This window comes from Rhinolophus hipposideros (assembly GCF_964194185.1).
Source record: "Rhinolophus hipposideros genome assembly, chromosome: 1".
NCBI lineage: Eukaryota > Metazoa > Chordata > Mammalia > Chiroptera > Rhinolophidae > Rhinolophus > Rhinolophus hipposideros.
The window spans coordinates 40,766,242-40,789,911 of NC_138047.1; the positions used below are offsets into that span (position 1 = coordinate 40,766,242).

The 23,670-nt window shown below is 36.7% G+C and overlaps 1 protein-coding gene across 9 annotated transcripts in view; it reads right to left on the reverse strand.

Annotated features, from left to right (window-relative positions):
• AASDH (aminoadipate-semialdehyde dehydrogenase) overlaps window positions 1-23,265 on the reverse strand; it is a 28,569-nt gene extending 5,304 nt beyond the window's left edge. Inside the window, exons 1-12 of one of the 9 annotated variants that reach the window (XM_081060957.1) lie at window positions 23,166-23,265; window positions 20,545-20,819; window positions 19,268-19,388; window positions 16,201-16,520; window positions 14,156-14,348; window positions 11,409-11,650; window positions 10,947-11,053; window positions 10,294-10,466; window positions 9,660-9,852; window positions 8,921-9,036; window positions 5,824-6,622; window positions 1,700-1,863 (exon numbers count right to left, since the gene is read on the reverse strand). In XM_081060957.1, coding sequence (XP_080917083.1) covers window positions 1,700-1,863; window positions 5,824-6,622; window positions 8,921-9,036; window positions 9,660-9,852; window positions 10,294-10,466; window positions 10,947-11,053; window positions 11,409-11,650; window positions 14,156-14,348; window positions 16,201-16,520; window positions 19,268-19,388; window positions 20,545-20,774 — 2,658 coding nt within the window. In that variant the 5' untranslated portion in view covers window positions 20,775-20,819; window positions 23,166-23,265. Of the gene's footprint in view, window positions 1-1,699; window positions 1,864-5,823; window positions 6,623-8,920; window positions 9,037-9,659; window positions 9,853-10,293; window positions 10,467-10,946; window positions 11,054-11,408; window positions 11,651-14,155; window positions 14,349-16,200; window positions 16,521-19,267; window positions 19,389-20,544; window positions 22,374-22,426; window positions 22,502-22,898 lie in introns of those variants that run through there. The other 8 variants (XM_081060963.1, XM_081060958.1, XM_081060959.1 and 5 more) reach the window with 8 other exon arrangements.
• Between the last annotated feature and the right edge of the window lie 405 nt (window positions 23,266-23,670).

The window sequence follows — 23,670 nt, forward strand, 5'->3', positions numbered from 1 at the left end:
TACTTGGCATTTAACTTACTTATTTGGTAAAACTCTCTAAATATTACTTTAATGCATAATATCCCGATGAACATAATTTATCTCTCTACCTTATCATTGAAAACTGTTTGGAACTAATTTCTTGGAATATTAAACAACTTGGAAATAGACATCTTGGTGCCATGTTTGTCCATGTCTCTGATTATTTTGCCAGGACAGATTCCTAAGAGAAGAATTTTACTGAATCAAAGGATATGAAGTTGTAACCTATGGCCAATTTGTTTTCCTCAGAGGCTAGATTCACTAGTTACAACCTCCCACAACTCTTATCAGTATTTAATGCTCTCATCCTAATCTAACACCATTTGTTTCTCTCATAGTTTTTAATTTTCATTCCTTTGATTATCAAAAGTATGAAACATTTAAATACATTTACTATACATTTCTTCTTTTGGGGTCCTATGGGTTTATATCCCTTATTTTTCTATCTGGGTCTTTATATTTTCCTTACTAACTTGTATTTGCACTTTATTTTCATTTATATTTATAAATGAAGTTTAACTGTCAATTTGTTTCAAATTTTCCCAATTTATTTCTTTTAATTTTGTAATTCTTATTTTTATAATAATCAGGTCTTATTGACATTTTCCTTTGTGGTTCTTTTCTATTTTCAAGATGGTAATTCTAAGTTCTTTATATTTCAAAACTCTGAGCAGCAAATCTATTCGTGAAAACATTACCATAGACAGGAAGAATAGGGCTGAGAGGGAGGGGGGAGAAAAGGAAGAAGGAGGCAAGACCAGCAGTTACGGAAAAAGCCCACTATATTCTGGTCAGAACTGGATTTCAGCAGCAGAGAGAGGATCCAGAACACCATCTTACCACTTCAGGTGAACTTTAGCTGATTATAGTAGATTATACTACTACTACTTGTTTTCCTGAAAATAAGACCTAGAGGGACCATCAGCTCTAATGCGTCTTTTGGAGCAAAAATTAATATAAGACCTGATCTTATTTTAATATAAGACTGGGTCTAATATAATATAACATCGAGTCTTATTTTAATATAAGACCAGGATAATATAATATTATATAATATAAATACTGGGTCTTATATTAATTTTTGCTCCAGAAGACGCATTAGAGCGGATGGTCAGGCTAGGTCTTATTTTCAGGGAAACACGGTAGCATGGAAGCCAAGAAAAATCTCCACCCCCTGTGTTGCCATCACAGTTCTGTGACAGCCAATAAGGACAAAATTACCCCCTCCCAACAGGAAGGAAGGGTCAGCAAAGACTCGCCTAGGAATGACTAAGACACCACCCTGCAGTGCTGAATATTCCACCTTTTCGTTTTAAGTGTAATAAATTCCCAAACCCACTTCTCTTCGGGCAGCTGCTCTTCTCTGAGCCTGCCCACTCTCACTATCTTGAGAATGTACAATTTTTTTTTCTAATAAATCTACTGCTTACTTGGCTTATTTGGTACGCCCTTGAATTCTTTCCTGCGATGAACACCAAGAACCCATTTTTCCCGCAACAAAAATGTCGTAAGGAAGTCCAAATGTCTTAAGATATTAAGACTGTTAATTAGCTCCTTATTCTTCCGAGATTACAATCTTAAACTAGGAAAATAGCACCTGCTCTCCTAGTGAAGAGCACCCGACAGTTTCATGTTCTTGTACGCTTATTGTTATGAGACTGAAGAGGTAAATTCTTACATAAATATCCAAAGCATATGCATGCTGGTCATGAGATCCAATGTAAAAGAATCCTGTGGTTGGATCCATGATTGCCGAGCTTTTGACAGCATCCTCAGTAGTAAATATCCAGTATTTTTCTCCATTATTACTTTTCAGAACATAAACTAACCCGTTATAACAGCCTGTTGGGAAACAAAATATATACGATGAGATTTAGCTATGTCATTGGAAAATAATTCTTTAGCCTAAATCATGACTGTTTATATTTGATGCTATTCATGCGTACTTGGGCTCTATGGTCACCTGAGATTTAAATTTCAGCAATGTAAAGCAGAAACCAAACAGTAATCACTTGTGTAAAATACCTACTTAGTAGGCTGACCTTATGTTTTAAAAGTTCTATAAAGTGCTTCACTGTCACGGAAACAACAAAGCTTGCTTCAGCGAAGAGAGGCTTTGACAGACATAGATTCAAATCTTGTCACCGCCATCCTTGGGCAAATTACACAGCGTTGCCAAGCCTTAGATGATTTTTCTGCTGAATGTGGATGCATCTCCTTCCAGGGTCAATGTGACAATTAAGAGACTATAACATGGATAAATCCCCAGTGCAAAGAAGGTGTTCAAGAAATGCTAAGATTAACAATGGCCAATGTTTATTGAGCTTTTACCTTGTGAATGGTGCTATTCTCAGAATTCTATACCTATTAACTCACTGTAATTCTTACAGTGAAGAAAATGCTACTATATCTGCATTTTATAGATGACAAAATTGAAGCACAAAGGGAGTAAATTACTAGGGCAGAACTACTCCGCTAATATGTGGCAGAGCCAGGATTAGAATGTCAGAAGTCAAAGCTGTGCTCTTAACAACTGCTTTTCCCAAACTGTTGCTATGGATGAAAAGATAAGACAGGAGGAACCGACTTGGTGTAGCCAAAATAACCTAGGTGGAAGTAGGGGTGGTCAAAATCTAGAAAACGAAGATCACTAGTAGTCTGTTTAGTGACAGTGAAATGTCCTACGTGGTGGAGCACCCCAGGACTCAGCAGGGTAATAAAAAAACTCCTTTCAGTTCAGTTCAATTCCAGAAGAAAATCTTGTGACCTTGGGTTAGGCAAAGATTTCTTAGATATGCCATCAAAAGCAGGATTCATAAGAGGAAAAAAAAAAAGAAGATAAACTGGACCTCATTAAAGACACTTCTGTTAAGAGAATGAAAAAACAAGCCAGAGACTGGGAGAAAACATGCAAAACATCTGATAAATACTCGTATATATCCAGACTACAGTAACTGACACAAGAATTCTCAAAATTCCCCCAAAAAACAAAATTTAAAAATGGGTAAGATCTGAACAGACACTTCATAAAAGATATACAGGTGGTAAATCAGCTCAAAAAGAGGCACATTAGTCACCAGGGAAATGCAAATTAAAACCACAATGAAATACCACTCCGTAACTATCTGAATGGCTAAAATATTTTTCTCACTGCTGTGCACCATACTTGCCAGAGCTTCCCAGAGCCCATGCCACTGTGCACCTCTGCAGCCAGTGCCACTACAGCCTCCCCCCAGCACTGGCGTGACTGCACATGCACAGCCTGTATCCGGTGCCCCCGTACACCCTTGGAGCTGGTACCGCCAGCACGGGCATTCCCGCCTGACCCTGGACCCAGCACTAGACTCAGCACAACAGTGCACCCCACCAAGCCATTGCCCTCACACCCACTCACAAGTGAAGATCTTTCCCTGCAGAAACCAGCTGATAAAGTCTGGAAGAGGGGGCTACTTCTTATGTGAAGACACCAATGCAGGACTACAAGGACATGAAAAATCAGGGAAGCATGACACCACCAAAGGAACACAAATTTATGGTAACTGACACAAGAGAAATGGAAATCTGCAAGATCTTTCACAAAGAATTCAAAGCAATTGTTTTAAAGAAGCTCAGAGCTACAAAACAAAAAACAAAACAAAAAACCAACACCTAATTCAATGAAATCGGGAAAACAATACATGAACAAAAGTAACCCAAATAAAAAATGGGTTAAGGGACCTGCATAGACGTCTCAAAAGAAAACACACTCATAGCCAACAGGTATATGAAAAGGTGCTCGACATCACTAATCATCAGAGAAATGCAAAGAAAGCCACAATGAGGTATCACCTCATACTTGTCAGGATGGATACTATAAATTTTATTTTTAAGACCTTACAGTATCAAGTGCTGACAAGGAGGTGGAACTGGATTTCTCATGTACTGATGGGAGAAATGCAAAGTGGTTCAATCACTTTGGAAAATAATTTGGCCGTTTCTTATAAATTAACCTACACTTCCCATACAAACTCCCCCTCCTAGGTACTAACACAAGTGAAATAAAAACATATTCATACAAAATCCTGTTCACAAATGCTTATTGCAATTGTTCATAATTACCAAAACCAGGAAATAACCCAAACGTGAATGGAAAAACAAACTGTGGTACATCCACACAATGAAATACTCAGCAATAAAAATAAATTATTGATACATATAATAATAGATGAATCTCAAACACATTATGCTCAGTAAGAGAGGCCAGACTCAAAGGCTACATACTGTATGATGTTATTGATATGCCTTTCTGGAAAAAGAAAAACTTAGAGGGATAGAAAAAACCGACCAGTGGTTGCCTGGGATTGGGGGTAAGGGAAAAGAGGACTACAAAGCGACATGGAATTTTTTGGAGTAATGCATTCTTGATTGTGGTAGTGGTTACATGAAGGTATGCATTTGTCAAAACACAGAACTATATACCAAAAAGGGTGAGTTTTACTGTACATAAATTATATCTTAATTTTTAAAATGTTTCAAGTACTAAGTGAGCGCCATGTGCCACAAGATTTGAGTCTAGACACTTGGGATGCAAACAGTAACCTCAACGAGCTGACTGTCATGGAGGGGGATTACTCACGATCATTCACATGCATAACTGAAAGTTTCCTTCAATATAATTTGCAAAATGTAGGTGTTCAAAAGGGAAGGATCAAGTGCAGATTCGTGTAGATCCCAGCTAGGCTAGCATTAAGTAGGGAGACATATTCCTAAGCAATTAGTCTAGAAAGCTTTGATGAACAGATTCCATGACTATACAGTGAAACCTAATGTAGCTGGGGGAGAAAAAGGAGGCATTACACCTGGACCCCCCTAATCCTAGTCAAGTCATCTACACGTTAATGTAACTGAGTAGCAGTTAGTAGCTCACACTTAATGAACACTTAGTCTGAGCCTAGCAATGTTCTAAGAGATTCATAAGCAATTATCTCATTTAATCCTCTCAAAAGCTCTAAAATGACTGTGGTGGTTTTAAAATCTGTTCTCAAATTATTTGACTCTTCCCTTTCAAGGGCCTAATCCCCCCACCCCTGCCTTGAGTGTGGGCCAGACTTACTAATGTGCTCCTAATGAACAGAATAAAGCAAAAATGATGGTATGCAACTCTGGAGACTACGTCATAAAGGCACTGCATCCCTCTCCCTCTCTCTCATCACTCACTCTGAGGGAAGTTAGTTATTCAAGCAGCCTATGGAAAGGCCCATGTGGCAAGAAACAGAAGCTTCCTGCCAAGAACCAGCGAAGAACTGAAGCCTCCTGCTAGCAGCAATATGCGTGAGCCATCTTAGAAACAGGTTTTCCGCCAAGTCAAGCCTCTGGATGGCTGCAGCCATATGAGAGGCCCTGCGCCAGAACTTCCAGTTAAGCTGCTCCTGAATTCCTGACCCACAGAAACTGTGAGATAATAAATGTTTGTTCTCTAAACTATTAAGTTTTACAATAATTTGTGATGCAGCAACATGTTTTATTTATTATGCCCATATACATACTCATGAGAAAACTAAGTTCTAAGAGGTTCAGCAACTTGTCAAAGGTCAGAGAGCTGGTAACAGCTTTAGAGCTAGGTTCAAGTTCAGGGAGTCTGACCCATGGCCCCACACTGTGAGAATTAGCACATGATTAACTATTATTCTTTGACAGCAACCAAATCCACCATATATACCATTTTTGTTTTTAATTTAACTTAGTCCTACTAGCATTATCATATGGTACATTATCATATGGTAATTAATTTTAATTCTATAAACCTCAAATTCAGAAACTTACCCACTACAATAAAGTTTCCACACTTAGATACACATGCTGAGGATTCAATGCGATCTCCCAAAATCTGTTCCCAGTTCACCTTCCCAGAGTAAAGGTCAACTGCCATCATTCTATGAGAATGGGAGCCGATGTACACCGTTGCCGATGACTTATCAACAGCTGGTATTACAACCAGAGGCGAGGCATCTACACATTTGCCTGTGTCTGATCTCCACCGCACTCGGAACTCCATTTTCTTAGCCTGTGTCACAGGTGTTCCATCGTCATAAACTTTTGCAACACAGGTCGAATCTTTTGACTTCCCAGTAACAGATAGAGGATCTAAGCTTCTTACATTTTGAATATTAATCTGTGAAATTAAATCAGAAGAATAGGATGAAGGGCAATTTCCTAACTCAGTTAAAAACCTGGTAGTATTCAGAGACAAAATCTGACTCCCTCTGCTCAGTGAAATAAAAGCATTTCTCTCATTGTCTAAATTTAAAGGCATTGCAGATTTCTGACATAAAGACTGTCCACTGGTTTCCTCTTGATTAATGTCGCTGAATTTTCTTTTTGTGGCATAATTCTTGCTAAATCTTGTCAGATCTTCATCTGGAAACACTGTTTGAAGAATGTGATTGTAGATCTCTAAAATGGTACTGCTGAGAATAATTTCCAGAAGCCCAGGTACTGATGTGCCAACAAGTTTTTCAATCTCACTGAGGAGCCGTATGGACTTTAAGGAATCTCCACCACTAGGTAAGAAGAGTGACTCATCAGGAATCTTCAAAGAATCTTCTGAGAGACTCAGAATAGACTACAGATGAGAGAAGGGAGAAATGTGGTAAAAGGTCTAAAACAAAACAATTCAACGTTCACAGGTAAATACATGGAGAAATGCTAGTACCTACATTAATGACATGAACATGAGACAATAAATATTTTTGATTAAAATAAATTTAATAATTGTTTTATTTATAGTAAAGGAGACCATCGCTATGCTACCAATTTTGTCACAAACTCAATATAAAACTGCAAATTACACTTCCCTTCAGAGCAGTTTTCCTATCCATAAAATAGAAAACAGAATTATAAAAACATTCACTTTACTAATTATAAAACCCACAAGATACTAATTAATATCTGATATTTCTATAATATGGGAATAACATTTATCTTTATTGACTTCACATAAATCAAAATTATTTTCCAAGAATCTAAAAGTGAAGTGGTTAAAACTTTTATCCAGATATCCTCCATTTTCAAAAAAGACTACACAATTACCTCCTTTTTATAGAATGCTTTAGAAAACTCCACATTTTATCTAAGAAAAATTGTATTAATATGGTTATAAAAAATATATACATGTATTTAAATGTAAATTTAAAAAAATACACACACACCACACACACACACACACACACAGTGCCAAAAAAAGTATACATTTTTTAAGGAAATACTATTAAAATTATAATACTCACTATATACTGATAACAAAAGATGAATACAAGTCACATTTGCAAATATAAGAGGTGCTCAAAGTGGTTACCATCAGCGTAATTTTAATATAGTTTTTTCCTTTCTTAAAATTTGTATAGGGCCGGCCCAGTGGCTCAGGCGGTTAGAGCTCCATGCTCCTAACTCTAAAGGCTGACGGTTCGATTCCCACATGGGCCAGTGGGCTCTCAACCACAAGGTTGCCAGTTCAACTCCTTGAGTCCCGCAAGGGATGGTGGACTCGGCCCCCTGCAACTAAGATTGAACATGGCACCTTGAGCTGAGGTGCCGCTGAGCTCCCGATGGCTCAGTTGGTTGGAGCGCGGCCTCTCAACCACAAGGTTGCTGGTTTCGACTCCCACAAGAGATGGTGGGCAGCGACCCCTGCAACTGGAAAATGGCAACTGGACCTGGAGCTGAAGCTAAGCTGCACCCTCCACAACTAAGACTGAAAGGACAACAACTTGAAGCTGAATGGCACCCTCCACGACTAGGATTGAAGGGACAACGACTTAGGGGGAAAAAAAGAAGTCCTGGAAGTATACACTGTTCCCCAATAAAGTCCTGTTCCCCTTCCCCAATAAAATCTTTAAAAAAAAAGTGTATAAATTTTTTTTGGCACCGTGTGTGTGTGTGTGTGTGTGTGTGTGTGTGTGTGTATGTAAATTCCCTTAAGCAAAAACACACAGGCTGTGACTGAAAGTTCAGGAGTAATGATGTAAGCCCTTCTACCACAATTATGGTATCGCAAGATCTGGCTATTTTCTCAGCTCTGACAAGGGTGTTACTACACTCTACTGCTCCTCTTAGGAAAAGATTTTTGTCGAGATAGGTTCACCTCACTTCCAATAAATTTCTTTATAGGGAGCTTAATCTAATCTTATAGTAGAGAACCTAACCCTTATTTTAACACAAATTGAATAAATGAAGCTATACTACTTAACACCTGGGCAGCAATAACATTTGTAGAAAATTTTATCAGATTTATTAGGATGCTATCATTCCCTAAAAATATTACCGTATTTTGCCATGTATAATATGCTCTCGTGTATAACGCACACCCATGTTTTTGGCCCAAACTTTCAGGGAGAAAAATCTTTCGTTTTAATTTTTTAATTCAAATTTTTATTTGTTTACATTTAGGTATTTGTTTTTTTGTATTATAAAGGAATTTTAGCATTTATTTTTTAACATATTATGGTACAAGAAATTTTATGTAACAAATAATTACAAAACACAAGAACAGATACAAGGTACAAGAAATTTTATGTACCTGTAACAAATTTATGATATTTACTCATCATAGAAGACCAAGAACTCTTCATTGTTGCAAGTTCCTTGTAAATTCAACAAAACCGATTAGATTATCGTATTCCAGGGTATTATTTTTGCATACGGATATTGTTACTGATTTCTAGAGTTACACTTTTAACTCATGGGCATAAATAAAAGAATTAAAAGCATTTATATAGATACGGAATTAGTACTACCCATGTGTAATGTGCATACTTATTTTTCCCCTTCACAAATTTGGGCAAAAAAGTGCACATTATACATGGCAAAATATAGTAAATGACCTATTTCTTTATAATAACAAATTTGTATCTCAAACTTGTACCTTCCACAAATGCTGTAATTTTCCCCAAAGTTCCTCTTTTCCGTTGAGCTTACTTTCAGACTTCAAGTTTGTGTAGTTTAAATAAATCTTGTTTAACTCAGAAACATCAATTTTGCCTTAACGTAAAAAAGAAATAATTTTTAAATTTCATCTCAAATCTTTTCTATCTTCGTTAGTCATAAGAATACACATATTTTTCAGTGTAGAGGTTAGAAATCCTATAGAATAATTAGTCATAGATAATCAAGTCTAAAGAAAGTGGTCCCATGCTACAAAGAATGTGGGTAATACATAGATAAGAAAGGAGTAGCTAAAGTTTATCTCATTTAAAGAGTTAAAGAAATGGTACTATTAACTGAGCAATTAATGCATTTTGGAATAAATATTAAATAAAGATGAGATTGGGAAAGCAATATAATATGGTAATTAAGAGCAAATGTTTTGAAGTCAAACAATTTTAGACAGAATTTCAACTCTGCCACTAACCAGCAATGTAATTTTGGGAAAATTACTTAATCTCTTTAAGCCTCATATCTACATCTGCAAATGGGAAGAATACTACCTACGCACAGCATTTTCTGGAGATAAAATGAGTTAATTATACAAACCATTTAACAGAGGATCAACCACAACGTATCCCAGTAATACTTATAATAAGGATTTACATGGCCTTTAAACTATTTGTGGATACAATTAGTATCATTTGGCACTGAAACATATCTGCTTCAAATTATTTTACCATGAGATGTGAATGGTAGAGAATCAATCAACACAAGCTCATCTGGGATTGCATGACTTGGAAGATGTTTCTCCAGTTCTTTAAAGATGTACTCCTTTACTAACTCATTTTTGGACACCATGAATAGAATTAACTTTTCTTGATTATACCATATAACCACACAAGACTCCACTTGCTGAAGTCCTTCAGCAACCTATAAGAAAGATTATCACAATTCGCCAATGAGGACATTTAAAAACAAACTTCCTAAATACTCAAAACTTACCAAGTCTGAAATCGCCACAAATTCAGTTGCGAAATATACTAGAGATTTTTAAAAATTGTTTGCTACTATTACTATCACCAACACACAGGGTTCCTAACATTTTTCAAAAATAATAGCTCCTACAGGAAAATAAAACAATTGATTTTCAGTTATCAAAATCCATTTTGTCACTTATTTTTTAAAAAAACTCTCTCTGCATGGGAATAAGGGGCACCCCGAATTACCTATTCCTTATATTGTAATTCATCACTAATACAAAAATCTTAGGTTTTAATAATACTGATAGAGAACTCTGCCACAGAAAATTGGTGATGGCTACTTCTAACACCTATATTTATCAATAGATATTTAATATTTAAATAGTTCTACCTGTTGCACAAGTTCAATGTTAAGACGTTTGCCATGACGTTTGATCTGACTGTCCTTTCGTCCCAAGAAAAATATCTCTCCATCTTTCACAGTCACAAAGTCTCCTGTGGCTCGCATTGTGCCAAGTGGTACTGTCATCTCGTCATCAAGAAAACATACTCTGTTTCTGCCACCTTCACAAGATATAAACACCAATGTAATAAAATAAATCTATGGAAAATATATTTAAAACAATCAAATCAAGAACATCTCCAAAAGTTTTTAATATTTATAAGAGGGGCTCACTTTTAAATATTACCTGATAAAATTAGATACAATAATCTTAAGTAAAATAAGAATAAAAAATTATTTCTAATATAAATGTGATTTTAAAAATTCTAAGAACACTAATTAAATAGAATTTTGGCTATAAATATAAAGGTCCAAGTAACAGTTTCTAAATTCCTTTTGTATCTTCCCTCAGAGTATTAGACATTGTTATCTGAAATAATTAATGCTATATTATTTAAATGTTTCAGGATTATGAAGATGAGATTAAAAATTATCACTGAAAAGAATGCTTGGACATAAGAAAACCTAGAGAAAAAATAAAATTAGCACATCAGATTTTGGTCTTAAAAAAAATGATTCCCAATCAATAAATACAAAACAACCTAAAAATACTTGGCCATTGCCTTCTTGGATTCTGGAACCATTAGTATCTCTGACTTCAACTACTGTTCCAAGCAGTGGAAATCCCAGTTGTATAGGCAATTCACATCTATATGAAAACACAATCCAAACCACATTTAAAATTTTTCATTTGAATAGAGTACTTTCCAATGTATTTAAATCACATTGTATTAAATAAACAAAAAGTTTGTGTTATGCTATAATTCAAAGACTGCCTAGAGGAAAAGGTTAGATGGAAACGTTGGCGTCTGTTATTTGTTATTGTTTAGTCACAAAAATTTCTAGCAGGATGTGTAGCACCAGTTGTAATATGAAAGGTTCTAGATTCCCAGCTGAATATTCTAGGTAAAATGATGTTTCTAAAATTATTACCCCAGTGTCTATCAAAAACACTACTAGTGTTAAGATACTGGAAAAACAGATTTAGTAATTAAAATCCTTACTTCAAAGTAGAGTTAAGAATCTTCTCTGGAATCCTGTAATAAGTCGCCCAACTTGATACCTCTGTGATACCATAAACATTAAATATTTGTGTCCTATTGCCTACTTCTCTCCAGCTTTGAAGAACAGTCAGTGATGGAAATGCTTCACCACCAAGGGCTAATACTCGAAGAGAAGTACTGGCTGATAAAACAGTAGACTTGATAATCTGAGATCCAAATCTTCTAAGCAATGTCGGTGTTACCTATAGATACATTAAAAATAATTTATTTCTTCCCTTTATTTCTTTAAAAAGGTAAACACTGTAATAATTAGTTCAAAGCTTAACAAATGGGGCCCACATAGAAATTGAGACTGTGTTTATTATGGCAAATCATATTTAGAAAACTAAGGCACCATTATCTTTTTAATATAGGTATCGATTTTCCTTTAAGAAAAATACTAGTTAGGTTTCCTGATAGTTTAGACAAAAACATTTAAAGATAAAAGGGACAAAAATCTATAAAATCAATTCACATTTCCCTTCCCATGATCTCTATGTAGAAAAGTATATAAAAGGGTTAAAAAATGTGCCCAAGCAAAATATGATTAGATTTTTAAAAATAGCTTTATTGAGGTATAACTGTCATATGGTAAACTGTACACATTTTAAGGTATACAAATATAAATTAAGACATAGATATATAAATATACCAGTGAAACCATCACCACAATAAAATAATAAACATACCCTTTAACCCTAAAAGTACCTATGTACCGTTGTAATTCTTCCCTCCAACTGGACCCCTTCTGCAGACCACTGATCTATTTTCTTTTACTAATGATCAGCTAGCACTTTCTAGAATTTTCTAAAAATTCTAGAAATGTTTAATTTATAGATCAATTTGGGGAGAAATACAATCTTGACAATATTGAGATTTCCAATCCATACTTGTAAACATGAAATCTCTCTTCATTTATTTAGCTCTTTAATTTCTATAAAAAATATTTTATATATATAATAAGGCAAAAATCTTTGATGACTTACATATATTTGATAACAAATTTGACTTTGGAAGGAAACGATGACTGCTGATTAACAAAGCTAAAATTCACTATAAGACAAAACATGTGCCTTATACAAAGGAAAGGATAGCCTGTCAGCTTCTGTACTTCTTTTCCTTACTCAAACCAAGTCAAATGTGATCTGCTGATAATACTCCAAAATAAATATTGTGAATTAAATCACCATGAAACTATATGCAAAATTTGTTGTGTTCTGGGGGAACAGAGTTAGTAAATGTGTATCAGCTTCTCTATGATCCCAAAAAGGTTAAAAATTTACTCAGATAAAATAAATTTATCTGAGATTGTGCTAAAACATTATGCAAAGGGATTAGATTTACAGAGGTACAATTCACTGACTTGACATAGAAAAAAAGTCTTGTGATTCCTTTGACAACTAGCACTCAACTCTATTAAAGTACTTCGCAAATGTTTCCTGAAAAACACGGATTAACCACCAGATGAGAATTTATAGCCATTAATACCCTGAAAGCTATATACAATTTTGTATGTATATATATGGAGTCTTTTTAAGATGAAAAACACATTACCTAAAAATAAAGTCAATATCAACTTTTACCTTTGGGGCAGAAATTTAACATCCTCTTGAGTCTCACTATACTAGATATAAACCTGATATTTTTAATTTATCATGATATGCGTATTTTGTGAATACTCTCTAGTATCTTTAATAACTTGCAATTAATCTTAAGGCTTGTGTACCAGTCATATATATTTTGATATATATTTTTTTAATCTTTAAAAATGCCAAACTTAAAAAATGTTTCTGGGCAGGCCCAGTGGCTCAGATGGTTAGAGCTCCGTGCTCCTAACTCCAAAGGCTGCTGGTTCGATTCCCACATGGGCCAGTGGGCCCTCAACCACAAGGTTGCCAGTTCAATTCCTCAAATCCCACAAGGAATGGTGGGCTCCACCCCCTGCAACTAAGATTGAACATGGCACCTTGAGCTGAGCTGCCGCTGAGCTCCCAGATGGCTCAGTTGGTTGGAACGCATCCTCTCAACACAAGGTTACCAGTTTGATTCTTCGACTCCCGCAAGGGATGGTGGGCTGTGCCCCTGTAACTAGCAACGGCAACTGGACCTGGAGCTGAGCTGCACCCTCCACAACTAAGACTGAAAGGACAACAACTTGAAGCTGAATGGCACCCTCCAAAACTAGGATTGAAGGGACAACAACTTGACTTGGGGGAAAAAAAAAAGTCCTGGAAGTACACACTGTTCCCCAATAAAGTCCTGTTCCCCTTCCCCAATAAAATCTTTTAAAAAAACTATGTTTCTGTAGGTTAAGGTTAATAAGCTGATATAAAAATCAGAAAATCTAAATTTCTAACTCTATTATAACTTACTTAAACTAGTGTTTAATGGGAAACAATAAACTTCAAGATGGGAGAGGCAGCATATCCCAACAGATCTGAGTGAAAGTCAAGTTCCTCTAGTTATTACAGTATGCACAAAATGCACAAGAATTTTATAGGCAGAATTAACTGATTTTTTTCATTCTCAAACAAACGAAACAGTGAGATCATCAGGAGATAGCCCTTGATAACCTAAAACTAGATTATCATTAATCCATTGTAAAGAACTGTATCATTAATCCATTTAGAGAATACAAACTATTCTCTAAAACACTTAAAATGTTGAATAACAAAGGACAAAACATTTCATATGCTCTGAAAATATACCTGCAAAATGGTCACTCGGTGATGGGAAAAAAGAACAGTGGCTAATTTTGATGGGAGTACTTTGACCGAAGTTGGTACGATAAGCAGAGAGGCGCCACTCGATAGAGCAATAAATATTTCCACCACTGAAGGATCAAAGGTCAGAGGTGAAGCCAAAAACACAACATCTTCTTGTGTGATCTCAAAAAGTACCCTAAAGCAAAACAGAATGTAGTTATGAGAAATGTGTAACATTTGGTAAACACTTATGCTAAAAAAGTATTAATGACCATTAAGTTTTTGGATACAGGTCAGATTTTTATTCTCTCAGATGAACCAAAATGGTGCTATTAATTCTAGAACTCTATAAATGTAAGGATTAAAAGCCATTTTAAAGCAATATCCACTTTTTACCATGAGATATTTTATCATCTGCAATGGCTTTCTGTGTCAACTTGGCTGGATTGAACTACAGTCCCCAAAATTCCCTTTGTAGTATGTTTCTCATTAGGGTAGAAGGGATGTTCTCTCTTGAGAGCTAGAGGAAGGAAGGGATGCAGCTGCCATCTGCTAGCACACACACTTGCACCCAGTTACTCAAACACCAATCTAGGTGCTGGTGTGAAAGGATTTTGTAGATATGATCATCTGAATCGACAGGGAGCTTATCCTGGGCTGCCTGGATTTACTCAGTTGGAGGGCCCGTAAGAGAGTGTATAGGTTTTCTATGAAGAGGCTCCAAAAGAGCCCGAGTCTGCTGTTCCTGTCCCTGCCCTCCCGCATCTCCTTTCCTGACTGCCAGTGGAGAAGAGCATGCGCATGACGTTGCCGCTTGCTCCTCATCCTCCCTGACTGCCCACCCATAGACTTTAGTGTTGCTCCGCCAGCCCCCACAACTAGAAGCCAATTCGTTGTAGTAAATCTCTGATACATCCTCCGGGTCTGCTTTTTAGTAGGAATTTCGACCGTCTATCATCCTTATTAAGTGACGCTTAACAGAGACCCCGGACTTTCTTCTCCCCCATTTGGTATTTTCTCTCAGTAGCTAAACAAAGAGCAAACAGAATATATGTAGTTAGGATATTATAGAGCATGGAGAGTTACTGTTGAGCCTATGGCACTGCTTTAATTTGAACACACAAAACCCACTTTTATCTAAAAGCCGGATTACCTAAACTTCAAAATATCTTCAACCATGGTAGCACGGGGACCTACTCAGAACTCAAGTTGGTATGAGATTATTTTAAGCTGAAGACATTTTGGATTCAACAGATGCAGAAAGAAGGCTTCTTGTAGCTTCCCTTACCTGACTAATAGCAGAAACTTCTGGGAAATGAGGCTGCCATAAATTCCCTCTTCAAGGTGGGTTTTACTTCAGGAAACAGACCCAGAGTAAACCTACCAGGAATCTCTGTAGAGGGTTTTATGGTCCCAAAGCAGGAAAGACTACTCTCGCCTGCACAGACCAACATTATCACCAAGTTTCTTATCTCCCTTTGTCTTTCCTAAATAAACTTACTTGATCTTCACTCAGAAGCCTTCTCTCCCCCTCCCTTTTCCCTACTAAGTTAGGATATAAGCCTCTGACGTTAACATTTTAATGATGGAGTTCAGAACATGTTACCCCAGAATACGCTGCTCTGGCATGTTGTCTATTTTGAGTTAAAGGGACTTGACAATCAGCATATACAAGAAAAACACTATGATCTTCCTTTCTCCCCGCCCCATAAAAGCAGGAGCTGAAATTCCCGTATGAAAGATGTCCTCCCTACACCAGAAGGAAAGTAACATTCTTATCATCAAGGTTAGAAGTTGAGACTGAGAGAATTCTATACAAACAGACTTTGGTAAAGCAATTCTTACCCTCCTCTAGCCTCCCCGCATAGTTTAGTCACTTTTCCATAACTGCCTTTCTTTGTTCAACCTAATATAAAAGCAAGCAGGTTTTGCCATCCTTCGTGGGTCTTTATTCCATGGATCCTGTGTCACATAAAAGTTGTACAGTTGACCCTTAAACAATACAGGAGTTACAGGTTCTGAAGGAGGCCTCTAAGGACAGAACTTACCGAAAATGCTGGATGTTTGGCACTATACATGCATGAGGGACTCTGACAATCTTAGGTATTCCCGTGGTGCCTGATGTATGGAGAACATAGGCCAAACAATGCTTTAGCCTCACATCCACGTGCTCTTCTGACTTCTCTTCACTGCTGTTTTCAGAACCCAGGCTGTTTGTCATTTTTCCTTTTTCATATTTCTCTTTTCTATCATTTAGCATTAAGCTCACCTCAACATTTTCCCAGTGAAGTCTGAAGAGTACTAGGTCATTATGTTCTACTGTAAATGCATCATAGTTCAATAACATTTCATAGGAAGATTTGAATTTCTGTTAGATGGAGAAAAAAATTTCCATTATGTTAAAAGACATTCTTTTTTTAACAAGGAAATGATATGAAGTATTCATTTACTCGGTCAACATATATCCCAATATATCCAGGGATAAAAAATAAATTAGAAACCTCTAAGAGTAAAGGGTTGTCCTTACTTTCAAAATCACCTTCAAAATAAACAGATGTAAAAACACAAAATTGCAGTACAATGTTGTAAATGTGATAATGAAATAGGCCTGAAATGTTAATGAGAACAGAGGAAACTGAACTTAACTCTGCCTGGAAGGTTGAATCTTCATATGTAGTATTTGAGTTATAAGTAGCTATTTTCCAGATATAGAAGAGGGGTACTTCAGGCAAACAACCAATACAGAGTATATGACCAGAGAAAACTGGTGAGAAAACTGGCGTGGAGAACATTAAGCATCCCAATAAGCTGCAGAATTGGGGAAGGGGAAGAGGTGAGTAGAGCTGTTAATAGGAGATGAGACACTAATCCTTAATAAATGCATATTCAACCCTGAGGAGTGGAACCTGCAAGCAGTGGGATCAAAGAGAAGGTGGCAATAGCATAGACTACACTTTGTCAAGACTCTGATAAGTGACAGGCTTTTAGTGAACCTTTTGCAACAATTCAGATATACTACATGAGCCTGAACGGGTCTGTTATAACAAGAGTGGCCAGAAAGTGTCCACGAGCAAAGCATCAGCAGGGCGTGGTAACTTTCTGGGAATCGAGGGAGCCCGAGAAGACTGCTGAGTTTCTGGGTCAGATATTTATTAAATGGAAACAGGTTAACACAGAAGTTCAGATGAAGAGATGCTAAATTCAGTTTGTACAGGCTAAAAGAGGTTCCTTTGAATATACCTCGAGGTTGATAAAAGGCAGCTTAATGAAATATAAATTAAGTTTTCATATTATAGAAATAGATAGAAACGAGAGAGAAAAGTCACAGAAGCCTGTAGTGTTTTCTGTGTTTGTTGTGCGTGTATTAAGGAAAGGGTGCAACGTGGCCTAGAATCAGAACAATTAAGGGCCTACATACTCTGAAGACTTAGCTCAACACCGTCTTTTGCCATTTAAATTTTCCTATTTCTACTATGCTACATTCACTTCACTTAGGACAGTATCACACTATGTACGCCTTACAGGTTTGGGAGTATTAACCTTTTCTCTCCGACTAAACTACAAGCAGTTGGAGGGCAAGAATCATATCTTAGGCTTCTTTCGCATCTCAGTACCCTACCAAACAACCTCACTCTAGTGCAGGGTTTCTCAATCTCAACATTACTGACATTTTGGTAAATCTTATGGAGAGATGTCTTGTGCCTTATACCGTTTTTTAACAGCATCCCTGTCCTCTACCCACTAGATGTGAATAGCACCCCACTGCCATAATGACATAACTCCAGACATTGCCAGGTGTCTCCTGGGAGGCAAAATCATACCCAGCTGAGAACCACTGCTTTAGCAGATGCCAGGCACACAAAAGATGCTCAATAAATTCTTCCCCATTGCTCTTGTGTTAAATGAAGGAAGATCACTTACTTTCACCATCATCCGAGTCAGGAAAGAGGAAGCAAGGGGCGTTCTGTGGGGTTTTACTACGTGCCCAAGTCCTTCCTATAAGTAGTTATTTAATTCTCATACCCAATCGCCTCTTTTATAAAACATTCACCAAGGTTGTTAAGAAAAATGAATGTCACATCCCCATTTTAGTTTTGCTTACATCAACAACAAAAGAATAACCAATGTGAGGAGAAAACTTTGGCCAGACACTAATGTGTATTTGGAAAATATTTATTAACTAAATCAATACTTTAGTTGTCTCTTTCTAGAGGCTTTACTTTAATACCCACGATTCTCTAGGAAGTCCTCCATATATCTCAAGCTCTTGATATTTCTTATTGTTGTATCTATAGAAGGAGATGCACACACATATATACATATAGACGGAATGCATGTAAGTTACTCCCAAATGTATACCGACTCAGATGAGAAATGGGTAACAACAGGCTAAACTGAATATACATCTATAATCTTCTTCCTTTCTCTTTGATAAAACAATACTTTATAAACAAGAAATAAATAATAGTAAAAAAGGGGCTGCATCTTGCTGAATACATAATACTGACTCTTGCTTCTAAAGCAGTGCTTCTTGACTAAATCTTTGGTTGGCAGTCAAAAATTTTTAAATTATAATACATTTAATTTTCCAGGTTTGGTCTAAGTGCCAATCTCTTTTTTCAAAATCTAAGTTTGGTTATAATTCTTTAATGTTGCTGGCCACTGTAAAACTGTCATAAAGCAAAAGTTTCAAGTAGAATAAAATTTTCCTAGTATAGGAACAACTTTGGAAAGAGAAAAGAAATTCAAAACTATGCACACTATTATTATAAAGCTAGAAGATACGCTCATGCCATAGAACAGTGTTTCTCAATGGAGTGTGGGGGGTAGAAGGCACTTCTAGGAGACATTTGGGAATGTCTAGAGACAATTTTGATTGCCAGAAGTGGTCAGAGCTACTAGCATCTGGTGGGTAAACACCAGGGATGCTGTTGAACATCCTAGAATGTACAGGACACTCCTCACAACAATTACTCAACCCAAAATGTCAACAATGCTGAGACTGAGAAACCCTGCAGAGTTAGTAAATTTAGAAATCAAGAGGGAGTAAAGGGGAGATCCTGCAACTGAGATAAATGTAACACATAAAAAAGCAATTTAAATACGTACACTTACATTGATTTGCTGTTTTTCAACAAGGATATACTTTAGGTTACATTTTTTCATAAAATAAGTTGATAACGCTGGTGGTGAATCTGGGTCAACAGGAGCATAAGCAGCAGGGACTTGGAGAATTCTAAAGAAGAAAGCCTACAATCAGCACAGAATGTATGTTGAAAATAATCTTTAAGCATTTCTATTTTTCTAGGTACTTCATTTTTGAATTTATCAGAAATTCCCAATGGTTTTGTTGACACATCTTTGTTTATAGGCATTTTTTCTGGCTCTTAAGACCGAATATCCTGAGTATTATATTAAAATCTTACCACATAATATAGAGAAATCCAAGATTATTTTTTTAGCGAATGTATTACAGTATATTACACTTGGTTACTACTAAGATACCAAACAGGTAGCAGTCTAATTTCTTCATCTATGTAGAATAACATAAGCTAAATATTCATATGTAACTTATTAGTGTGGAGATTGGTACAATCTGCATACTAAAAAGACATATTTCACCAAAACCAGTACTCCTCTAAAGGGAAAAAAACTTTAAAATCGATTTGTATGTGGCAATACTTGCATGAATAAGACCAAAGATAAGTTAATTGTTTTAGAAGTACTAACTAAAGGTACTTTGAGACACACTTTGGGGACACTAGATCTTTGCACATAGTAAATTCTCAATAAATTTGTCAATGATTGAAAAAATTTAAAACTGTTTGCTTTACATTTTTATAATTACTCCACGAACAGATGTACTATGAAATGAATGTCAACTTCTGATTCTTTACAGCTTTTAACAGCAGTCATCATTATGAGGATAATATTCTAAAAGAGCTTGATTGAACATTTTGCAAATATTGTTTGAATTAGTATCTTCAACTCATATCTCAATTTTTATGGACCATCATCCAAAACTCTATTCATTCGTTCATTTACTGAATACTTGAGTACCTAAAAATTCAGTCTTGGGGGGAAAGATATCGTTATTTCTAAAATACATGGTTTCTCTGATCTGACAGCAGAGGTTATGACTGTTTTCCTTTGGCAAAACAATGAAGCCCTCATATTTTGGAGATATTTAAATTTTCTACTATTACTGAAAACTTATTAGTAAGTTCGGATTAATTAAATAAAAATAAGCCTAGAGGAATCCATTAGCCTCTCTAGAATTGACCACACAATACAGAAAAATCCAATAATAAACAGAACAGTAACTTGCAGTATATCCTATGTATTAAAGAATTATAAAGTAGTATCAAATTTTTAGTTCTAAAACATATTACCCTAAAATCCAAGAGGGTAAGTTTATCCCAGGCTGGCAGTAGAGACCAATTTCCCGAATTCCTTGGAAGTCACAGTGTAATAGCAGAAAATCTGATAATTCTGAAGCTGCATTAATCAGAGTCTTGTAGGTGTAATAAATTGGAGACTGGTCATTACATTCATCGAAACATACAGCTATTTTATCTGAATAAACGGAGGCAGCCTGATGTACCAATTCCTGAAGAGTCATTTCACTGAAGTTTATCTAGACATCCTTGGTAGCAGAGAACTCTACCTACATATAGAAATGTTAGGGGGACAAGGACTGTTAGGGAGCCTGGTAGAGGCAGATGGAAAGAGAAACTTCTATACAATCACTCCTCACAAAAATAACTATATCAAAGACATACAATTAATGAATCTCTGAACTTGTGGATTGTCTATGAGAACAATGAGGATGATAATTAATCTGATACAATCATCCTAACAGTGGGTCACAGCTGAAGGAAAATTGGGAAGGGAGTGGTGTACCTAGATGAGAATGAAATAAGTAGAAATGTAGAATTCTCTCTCAACTGACCACAATGTACAAAAGAAATATATAAAAAATTAATCCATAAAAACAAATTTAAAGCACCACATGCTTAATTTTTTCATTTGTCTTCAGTTGTTACAAATTAATAAAGTGGTTAAAATCTCTATAGTGACTTTGAAAAGCAAATAAAATCTGCTTTAGGAACTGAACTTAGGTAAAAGCAAAATCAACCATTGACAGAAAAAAGGGGGGGGGAAACCTCTACCTACAATCCATCCAATTTTAGTCTGTGTTAATTACTACTTATAATACTTCACAGGCCACATCAAGTCATTTTTATAATTAGAAAGCTCTTCATACTCTATTTGATGTTTAAATTGCCAATAAATCCATTTAAATTTAGACTCTACATATAGCATTACAACTCAATAAAACATTGTATCAGTACAATGTTTTCCGGGCTTCTCAAGGCAGATTAAATAAAAAGATCTGAAACAGTATTTCATCAAAGAAACTTTAGGGATCACTAATTAAAAAACAAAACAAAACAAAAAGACCCCTCAAAATTGATAGTATTTCCTTGAAGGTACAGGTGATTTCTTTCTCCCTCTGTGAACACTGCTTTCCAGATTTCAAAGCAAGTAAGATTTATCAAGTAGCCTATTTTAATTATTCAAAAACTTTAATTTGTTCATACTTATCTGAACTGATTTCCCTACTGATTCAAAATAAATTTTCATCCATGTCATTTACTTAGTATCAATTAGAGAAGACAAAACATTCCTAAAGAACAAAATGAACCAATAACTGCTGAGACTCATAAGGTTTGGAAATACCATGATTTCTAAATATAAAGTTTAAAAATATAGATAACTCTAGTACTTACAGTATTTTTTAATAAGCATCTCTATAAATACTATTTTGTGATACACAAGATAAAATTTTAAGTTTTCCTCATATACACAAGTGATCATTGTATAAATATAAGGAAGACTTTCCCTAGCATGCACTAAAATGATGGGGAATGCCTTTAGTTTGCAAGAAAGTGCAGAAGAGTACCTTCTGCTACTGTCTTCCAAAGGAGTAACAAACTGCCTGCATTATAGAATACATTATACTAAGGCATTTTTACAAAAATTTATAGTCAACATGCAAAGAAATGAATTTTTTTAAATGCAAAAACACATACAGCAGTTAAATTTTCCACTTGAGGACAACCTGATTAATATACTACACTCCAAAGTTCCCTGACATCAAAGTAAGGGGCAATACTACAAAATGAATTCTTAAAAAATAAAATGCCATTTTTATGATAAATTGCAACACACACCAAACATATCTATACAACAATTAAGCTGTTTTTGTACATTTAATTGAGTTTCCCTGTGGTTGCTCCAGAGAATTAAGGTAAAATCTATTCTTGCTGAAGGTTTTTCATGTTCATTAGGTGAATCTAAATCTCTCCAATTAAGAATACTTATTGTACGCCCAAACACTTCTTGTGCCTTATGAGGGAAAGAAAAAAAGCAAAATCGGGTAAGCAAATTTTATATGTAATGGCATCAAGTTTAAGATATGTTACTTTATTTACAACTGTAAATGCTATTTAGTCATTAAAGGTCTTAAGAATGTCAACGAATTCTCGTTTGGGGGACTCTCCCTGGGTTACTGGCTATTTTAAAGACAGATAAATAACCTCGAAACTTCGCGTTCTCGTATCCACCGACTTCTTCGCTTACATTATGCAACTATGCTTACTAGCCATGAACGATACAGCTTCCAAAACACTTTTCCAGTTACTCTTTGAAACCGCCTAGCAGGCAGGCCCGGCAGGCTTACTTCCATTAGAACGAAGGGGCAGAGGGCCCGAGGCCGGGTGCCGCGGCTTAGTTTAGTCCTTGCCCCAGGCAAGCGCTCGGGACACGACTGACAGCCATCCGACTGACAGCCATCCGCCGCGCAGACAGCCCCAGGCCTGCGGTCCCTGGCGTCCAGCGCGAGCCCCTCAGAAGGCCTGGCTGGTGGGTGGAGGTCTGAGCCGACCCACACCTCCCGGCACCCACGCCCCGACGCCTCACCACACACAGCAAACATGCAGTCACCCACAAGGCGCACACACCGCCCGCCACGCAGCTCGCGGGGAGACGGGCGGCTCAGGTTCCCCGGGAAACGGCCCGTGTCGCCGCACTGACGTAAGCGGCGCGACGCGGGCGGACGGCGTGCGCCGCCCAGCCCCCTCCTGACGCTGCGCCGCCGGGGGAGGGCGGGTGTTTTCCCCGCGGGCTCTCAGCTCAGACGTTCCTTCTGGTCGTGCTGGGTTTCAGACAGTGTTTGCAAGGACTTTGGAGCTGATCGGCTTGGAGCTGTAGCCTTTCATACTCGCCAAGAAACTCGGGGCAAGACACTTGAATGCTGAACTGAGGTCTCCGTGTCCGCAAAATGGAGACAGATATCTGCTAGGGTTGGTGCGGGAAAAGATGGAGTCACTGTGAAACGGGAGAGTGCACTTCACCCATTCTTTTCCTGAGACCCTGCCCTAGACTGCAGGCGACTGGGTGGGACTGCAGCAACGAAGCCTCCAAATGACGTCCTTGTCATCAGTGAGCTGACA